General features: G+C 49.2%; 1 protein-coding gene across 3 annotated transcripts; it reads left to right on the top strand.

The window, feature by feature from the left end:
- Window positions 1–1,256: 1,256 nt before the first annotated feature.
- LOC309450827 (hepatic lectin-like) lies at window positions 1,257–7,802 on the top strand. 3 transcript variants are annotated; one of them, XM_082076445.1, is made up of 9 exons: window positions 1,259–1,467; window positions 1,900–2,013; window positions 3,038–3,088; window positions 3,187–3,312; window positions 4,504–4,566; window positions 5,760–5,849; window positions 5,939–6,108; window positions 7,257–7,366; window positions 7,501–7,802. In XM_082076445.1, the coding sequence occupies exons 1-9, from the start codon at window positions 1,440–1,442 to the stop codon at window positions 7,634–7,636; spliced, it is 888 nt and encodes a 295-aa protein (XP_081932571.1). In that variant the 5' UTR covers window positions 1,259–1,439; the 3' UTR covers window positions 7,637–7,802. The 3 variants fall into 3 exon arrangements, with proteins under 3 accessions (XP_081932572.1, XP_081932573.1, XP_081932571.1); XM_082076446.1 differs by lacking the exon at window positions 3,038–3,088 and having other exon boundaries at window positions 1,257–1,467; XM_082076447.1 differs by lacking the exon at window positions 5,760–5,849 and having other exon boundaries at window positions 1,258–1,467.
- Window positions 7,803–8,538: the final 736 nt, after the last annotated feature.

Raw genomic sequence — 8,538 nt, 5'->3', positions numbered from 1 at the left:
TACTCAGAGCTGAACCCCAATGATCAACCAAACCCCTTAAATCACCGTTTTGCCCCCAAACCTTTTTTCCCATGGCCCGCGCACCAAAACACCCCGAAAAAGGGAAGAGAAAGCGCCAAAGGGCGTTTTTGGGGCCGAACATGCAAATCGGCGACTCGCGGGCGCCGGAGCGCGGCGCCTGTTTTGCCGAATCGCGGCGGCTCCGTTTGGGTGGCGCCGGCACCACCGACCCCTAAAAACCCCCCGAATTGTCGCTTCGACGGCCTCCAAATCCCCAAATTCGGCGTTTTCCACCCCAAAACTGAACCCGCCGTGGGCGGATTGGCCGAAAACGGCGCATTTTGGGGGGGAACGCGGAGGAACCAAACGGCGGCGCCATGGAGACCTATGGCAACTGGTTGGGACCCCCCGGCAAGCGCCCGCCGAGGCAAACAGGTACGTTTTGGGGCGATTTAATGAGATTTTGGGCCGTTTGGGTGGATGGGTGTTGAGTCCCGGACTGGACTCCGCAGCCAATGGAACTGGATTCAGGCAATGGAAGTGGATTCAGGCAATGGAACTGGATTCAGGCAATGGAACTGGATCCAGCCGATGGAACTGGATTCAGCCAATGGATCTGGATTCAGCCAATGGAACTGGATTCAGGCAATGGAACTGGATTCAGGCAATGGAACTGGATTTACCAATGGAACTGGATTCAGCCAATGGAACTGGATTTACCAATGGAACTGGATTCAGCCAATGGAACTGGATCCAGCCGATGGAACTGGATTCAGGCAATGGAACTGGATCCAGCCAATGGAACTGGATTCAGCCGATGGAACTGGATCCAGCCGATGGAACTGGATTCAGGCAATGGAACTGGATTTACCGATGGAACTGGATTTACCAATGGAACTGGATTCAGCCAATGGAACTGGATTCAGGCAATGGAACTGGATTCAGCCAATGGAAGTGGATTCAGCCAATGGAAGTGGATTCAGGCAATGGAACTGGATTCAGGCAATGGAACTGGATTTACCAATGGAACTGGATTCAGCCAATGGAACTGGATCCAGCCGATGGAACTGGATTCAGGCAATGGATCTGGATTCAGCCAATGGAACTGGATCCAGGCAATGGAACTGGATTCAGCCAATGGAACTGGATTCAGCCACTAGGCCTCAGCTCACAAGGACAACACGCAACATCCTCCTAATTTAAACCACAAGGAACAGCGACGACATCATTGTGACGTCACACAACCCTCCGTTCGCACCCAAAAAACCCCAAACCTCACGTTTTCGCCCCGATTTCACCTCCAAACTCCACATAGGACCTTAAAAAACCACCGGAACTTCCACCCTGTGGTTTGACCAACGCAGTTTCACTTTCCTCCCCATATCCCAACGCTCTTCTCCTTTCTTTTTCGGGCAGGAATTTACTCCGTCGCCGGGAAAATGACGCCCATGGGCGACTTCAGACCAGGTAATTTGCCCTAATTTCACCTTTTTGGGCTCTTTTTGCTGTGTAGACGGAAAGCAGAACTCCCCAAGGTTCCCCCTTTGTGCTTTATTTGGAGCTCGGTCACTCAAACGTGTCCCGCGTTTCGCTCCAAATTTGGCTCCTTCTATCAAATTACCCCAAAATAACCCCGAAATTTCACTCTGGGGGGGTTTAGAGGGAATTTATCCATCCTCAATTTGCTAAAATTCATCTATTTTTGCTTAAAAACCCATTTGAATCACTTAGATTTGCGGCCAAACCTGAAAGCACAAAGCGACGCCCTAAAACGCTATAAAACCCCCTAAAAACCCGCCGGTTTTGAGCAAAAGGTGTAAAAAAACCTCGCGAAGGGGCCGGGAAAGGGGGTGAAATGTTAAAACCACTGATTTTGCCCCGTTTTGCCCCGTTTTGTAGCGTCTCCCGACAGCTTTGACGATGATTACGATGACGTGTCCCTATCGGAGTCGAATCGTGGCCCCAAATTACCTGCGACCCCCGAGGATCCACCCAGGAGCAAGAGCGGCACAGGTCGGTGATTTGACCCCAAAATCCCCCCAAAATGCCCTAAAATGCCCCCAAAACACCACCCTGTGACTCTAATGCTCCTCCCAATAGGGGTTTACACCCTGGTGGGGAAAGCGGGGCAGATTTGGCCCCAAAATGCCCTAAAATCCCCCCAAAACACCACCCTGTGACTCCAACACTCTTGCCAATAGGGGTTTACACCCTGGTGGGGAAACCAAGGCAGATTTGGCCCCAAAATGCCCTAAAATCCCCCCAAAACACCACCCCGTGACTCCAACACTCCTCCCAATAGGGGTTTACACCATGGTGGGGGAACCGAGGCTGAATTGCCCCCAAATCCCCCCAAAATGCCCTAAAATGCCCCCAAAACACAACCCCGTGACTCCAACACTCCTCCCAATAGGGGTTTACGCCCTGGTGGGGAAACCAAGGCAGATTTGGCCCCAAAATGATCTAAATTTCCCCCAAAACACCACCCTGTGACTCTAACACTCCTCCCAATAGGGGTTTACACCCTGGTGGGGAAACCAAGGCAGATTTGCCCCCAAAATGGCCTAAAATGCCCCCAAAACACCAACCTGTGACTCCAACACTCTTGCCAATAGGGGTTTACACCCTGGTGGGGGAACCGAGGCTGAATTGCCCCGAAATCCCCCCAAAATGCCCTAAAATGCCCCCAAAACACCACCTTGTGACTCTAACACTCCTCCCAATAGGGGTTTACACCCTGGTGGTGTAACTGAGGCTGAATTGCCCCCAAATCCCCCCAAAATGCCCTAAAATCCCCCCAAAACACACCCCGTGACTCCAACACTCTTGCCAATAGGGGTTTACACCCTGGTGGGGAAACCAAGGCAGATTTGCCCCCAAAATGCCCTAAAATGCCCCCAAAACACCACCCGTGAGTCTAACACTCCTCCCAATAGGGGTTTACACCCTGGTGGGGATACCAAGGCAGATTTGCCCCCAAAATGATCTAAATTTCCCCCAAAACACCACCCTGTAACTCTAACACTCCTCCCAATAGGAGTTTACACCCTGGCGGGGAAACCGGCGCCTCCGAACCCTCCCCAAAATGGTGAGTCGCTCTCCACCACCCCCCCCATCCCAATGCGGAGCCCTCGGTTGTGTCCTCACCCAAAAAGCTGCGATTTTGCCCCAATTTCTTCCCCACAGGCGCCGCGGACCGTGGAGGAGCTGGGAGCCGGAGCCGTGGGGCCACATCGGTGGCCGTTCTCTATGTCTTGGTGGCGCTGAGCTTCGTCGCGTGGGTCCTGCTGTTCGCCGTGGGGCTGGTGAAACGTGAGTGGCCACGGGAGGGTGGGCGTTGGGTGAAAAAGAGGCCGGTTTGGTTAAAATGGTGAAAAAACGACCGAAAAAGGGCGGTTTTTGCTCGTAAAATGCGGCTCAGCCCGCTGGGATTTGAGGGTCCGGTGGGGTGGAAAATGGGGCTAAAAGGCATTCGGCGGCACAATTTGGGTTGAGTTCCACCTCGGGATGTAAATAACAAGAAGAAGAACAATAATAACAATAATAACATTAATAGCAATAATAACAATAATAACAATAATAACAATAATAACAATAATAACAATAATAACAAGAAGAGGAACATGAAGAGGAGGAACAAGAAGAAGTGGAGGAACAAGGCGTGGAGGAACAAGAAGTGGAGGAAGAAGAAGAGGAGGAAGAAGAGGAGGAAGAAGAGAAGGATGAAGAGGAGGAAGAACAAGAAAGAACAAGAAGAAGGAAGAAGAACAACAAGAAGGAAAAGAATGAAGAGGAGGGAAGAAGGAAGAAGGAAGGAGGAAGAAGAGGAGGAAGAAGCGAAGGAAGAAGAGGAGGAAGAACAAGAAAGAACAAGAAGAAGGAAGAAGAACAAGAAGAACAACAAGAAGGAAAAGAATGAAGAGGAGGGAAGAAGGAAGAAGGAAGAAGGAAGAAGGAAGAAGGAAGAAGGAAGAAGGAAGAAGGAAGAAGGAAGAAGGAAGAAGGAAGGAAGAAGAAAGGAAGAAGAAAGGAAGAAGAACAAGAAGAAGAACAAGAAGAAGAACAAGAAGAAGGAAGAAGAAGAACAGCAACAAGAAGAAGAAGAACAAGAAGGAAAAAGAACAAGAAGAACAAGAAGGAAGAACAAGAAGAACAAGAAGGAAGAACAAGAAGAACAAGAAGAGCAAGAAGAAGGAAGAAGAACAAGAAGAAGTCATCATCATCATTTAAATGAAAAATATTTTCTTTCAAAAATTAAATAAATCAAATCAACAATCATTAATAATAAATCAATAAATATATATATAAAATTTTAAGGGTTTAGCCCCAAATTTCCCCCATCCCAGCACCTTCCACCCCATTTTCTCTGGGCTGTAAACCCAGACTAAATCTGCCCCTTAATTCCCCGCTCAGCCCCAAAACCACCCAAATTTGGGCAGATTTTGCCACCATTCGCGATTTTTCGGCCTCATCCTGCCCTATTTTCCTTCATTTTCACCCCAGAGATGGAAATGGCGGCGGAACTGAAGCTCCTGCGCTCGAACTTCTCGGAGAGCCAAGCGGACGGTGAGCGGCGCTGATTTTGGGGGCGTTTGGGTCATTTTCTGGCACCGGTTACGCCGATCGGTGTCAATTCACCCACCCATGAGCCAATTCTGGAGGAATTAGCCCCAAAAAGGAGCCATTTGGCCCATGGGATTCGTCCTCATGAGGATCCCGCTTGGGGATAATAACACGGGATGATAATAAATGCTTGAAGGAGTCGTTAATTACATTATATCATGGGTTAAATCCTTAAAGGAGTCGTTAATTAAACGCAGAGTGGGGCAAATCCTTCAATAAGTCGTTAATTAAATGCGGAATTGGGCGATTCCTTCAGTAAATCCTTAATTAAAATATATTGTGGGCCAAATCGTTCAATGAGTCTTTAATTAAATATACAATGGGCCCAATCCTTCAATAAGTCATTAGTTCAATTATATTATGGGCCAAATGCTTAAAGGAGTCATTAATTAAATACAGAATGGGCCCAATCCTTCAATAAGTCATTAGTTCAATTATATTATGGGTCAAATCCTTCAATAAGTCATTAATTAAATTATATTATGGGCCCAATCCTTCAATAAGTCATTAGTTCAATTATATTATGGGTCAAATCCTTCAATAAGTCATTAATTAAATTATATTATGGGCCAAATACTTAAAGGAGTTATTAATTAAATATAGAATGGGGCGAATCCTTCAGTAAGTTGTTAATTCAATTATATCATGGGCTAAATGCTTAAAGGAGTCATTAATTAAATACAGAATGGGGCAAATCCTTCGATAAGTCATTAATTATATTATGGGCCAAATGCTTAAAGGAGTCATTAATTAAATACAGAATGGGGTAAATCCTTCGATAAGTCATTGATTATATTATGGGCCAAATACTTAAAGGAGTCATTAATTAAATACAGAATGGGGCAAATCCTGCAATAAGTCATTAATTACAGTATATCATGGGCCAAATGCTTCAATGAGTCACTAAATAAATATTGAAGGATTCGCCCCATTCTGTAAGCCATTAATTAAATTATATCATGGGCTAAATGCTTAAATAAATCATTAATTAATAACTATATCATGAGCGATAGCGCAGCAAAACGTCCCCCAAACCCACGGCCCCGATTGGGGTTCCCGCGCATGGAAAAGTGGTAAATCTTGGGGGGGGAAAAGGCTGGAAATGGGGTAAAACGGGGCATTTGGGGGTTGCGCAGTGTGGCGGGAGCTGCGGGAGCGGCGGCGCGAGCAGACGCGGCTGCGGAGCGGGATGCAGCGGCAGCACCAGGAGCTGCAGGACATCGCCGGTACGAACACGCCGCGTTTCCCCCCCAAAATAACCCAATTCCCTCCGTTTTTGCGGCCGTTTCTCATCGTCTCCCTCCCCACCAACCAGCGCTGATCTGCAGGTCGGTCCCCGACGGCAAAAAGTGCTCGGCCGGGTGGCAAATCTTCGAGAAGAGCTGCTACTTCTTCTCGTCGGAACGGGCGAACTGGGAGGACGCCGGCGAGCTCTGCGCCGACCAGGACGCGCATCTCGTCATCGTCGACTCCGAGAGAGAACAGGTGAGCTTGGGGAGTTGAGTTGAGCGAGTTGGGTTGGGTTGGTTGGGTTGGTTGAGCTGAGCTGAGGTGAGCTGAGCGAGTTTAGTTGGGTTGAGCTGGGTTGAGTTGGGTTGAGCTGAGCTGAGCTGAGTGAGTTGAGCTGAGCGAGTTGAGTTGGGTTGAGCTGAGCGAGTTGAGTTGGGTTGAGCTGGGTTGAGTTGGGTTGAGCTGAGCTGAGTTGAGTGAGTTGAGCTGAGCGAGTTGAGTTGGGTTGAACTGGGTTGAGTTGGGTTGAGCTGAGCTGAGTTGAGTGAGTTGAGCTGAGCGAGTTGAGTTGGGTTGAGCTGAGCGAGTTGAGTTGGGTTGAGCTGGGTTGAGTTGGGTTGAGCTGAGCTGAGTTGAGTGAGTTGAGCTGAGCGAGTTGAGTTGGGTTGAGCTGAGCGAGTTGAGTTGGGTTGAGCTGGGTTGAGTTGGGTTGAGCTGAGCTGAGTTGAGTGAGTTGAGCTGAGTGAGTTGAGTTGGGTTGAGCTGAGCGAGTTGAGTTGGGTTGAGCTGGGTTGAGCTGGGTTGAGCTGAGCTGAGTTGAGTGAGTTGAGCTGAGTGAGTTGAGTTGGGTTGAGCTGAGCGAGTTGAGTTGGGTTGAGCTGGGTTGAGTTGGGTTGAGCTGAGCTGAGTTGAGTGAGCTGAGCTGAGTGAGTTGAGTTGGGTTGAGCTGAGCGAGTTGAGTTGCGTTGAGCTGGGCTGAGCTGAGCGAGTTGAGTTGGGTTGAGCTGGGTTGAGTTGAGCTGGGTTGAGTTGAGCTGAGTTGAGTGAGCTGAGTTGAACTGAGTTGAGCTGAGCGAGTTGAGTTGAGCTGAGTTGAGCTGAGCAAGTTGAGATGAGTTGAGTTGAGTTGAGTTTAGTGAGTAGAATTGAGCTGAGTTGAGTGAGTTGAGCAAGTTGAGTTGAGCTGAGTTGACCTGAGCTGAATGACTTAAGTTGAGCTGAGTTGAGCTGAGCAAGTTGAGATGAGTTGAGTTGAGTGAGTTGAATTGAGCTGAGTTGAGTGAGTTGAGCGAGTTGAGCTGAGCTGAATGGAGCTGAGTTGACCTGGGTTGAGCGAGTTGAGTTGAGCTGAGCGAGTTGAGTGAGTTGAGTTGAGTTTTTTAACCAATTCTGCCTCATTTTAGGGTTTTTTAGTGGAGAACATGAACAGCAGTGGCCTGTACTGGTTGGGGGTGACGGACCAGCTGCAGGAGGGAAACTGGGTCTGGACCAACGGCGACCGCACCAGCATCAGGTAAAACCCCCCAAAACGGGGAATAATTGGGAAATCAAAGGAAAACGGCAAAGTTGACGCACCAGAAATTCGCTTTTTTGGCAGTTGTGCATAAACTTGTCGCGTTTTTAATCATTTCGGCCCCGTTTTCGCAGTTATTGGGACACGTGGACGGAGAACAAGGACAAGGAGCAGGAGGATTGCGGCACCATCGGGGCCGGCGGCGTCTGGAGCGACGAGCGCTGCTCCCGCGCCCACCGCTGGATCTGCGAGAAGGCCTGGAATTGCTGATTTTCCTCTTAGTTTTCCCCGTTTTCACATGATTTTCCAAAAAAAAAAAGCAGATTTCAAAATTATATCACGGGGCAAATCCTTAAATGAATCATGAATTAAATATAGAATGGGGCAAATCCTTCAATAAGTCATTCATTAAATACAGAATGAAGTCATCTCTGAATTTCTTCTTTGTGGAGCTCAACAAAGCCCGAGAGAGCCCAATAAAGCCTGACAGGGCCCAACAGAGCCCAACAAAGCCCAATAGAGCCCAACAAAGCCCAACAGAGCTCAGCAAAGCCCAGTAGGGCCCAGCAGAGCTCAACAAAGCCCGATGGAGCCCAGCAGAGCTCAACGGAGCTCAATAGAGCCCAACAGAGCCCGACAAAGCCCAATAGAGCCCGACAGAGCTCAACAAAGCCCAATAGAGCCCAACAAAGCCCAACAGAGCTCAGCAAAGCCCAGTAGGGCCCAGCAGAGCTCAACAAAGCCCGATGGAGCCCAGCAGAGCTCAACGGAGCTCAATAGAGCCCAACAGAGCCCGACAAAGCCCAATAGAGCCCGACAGGGCTCAACAAAGCCCAATAGGGCCCAACAGAGCTCAACAAAGCCCAACAAAGCCCAGTGGGGCCCAGCAGAGCTCAACAAAGCCCAATAGGGCCCAGCAGAGCCCGACAAAGCCCAATAGGGCCCAGCAGAGCTCAACGGAGCTCAATAGGGTCCAACAGAGCTCAACAAAGCCCAATAGAGCCCAACAGAGCTCAACAAAGCCCATCACCCACTACGATGACACCATCACCCCCTATGGTGTCCCCACCACCCCGGTGTCCCCTACAAAGTCCCCATGACACCAGCAAAGGCCTCACCACCCCATTGTCCCCAACCATGTCCCCACATCCCCCCCCATACAAACCCAGAGC

The sequence above is a fragment of the Streptopelia decaocto genome (genome assembly GCF_964273445.1).
Source record: "Streptopelia decaocto genome assembly, contig: SUPER_29_unloc_1, whole genome shotgun sequence".
NCBI lineage: Eukaryota > Metazoa > Chordata > Aves > Columbiformes > Columbidae > Streptopelia > Streptopelia decaocto.
The sequence above is the reverse complement of the archived record's forward strand: the minus strand, read 5'-3'. Positions and strand labels throughout refer to the sequence as shown.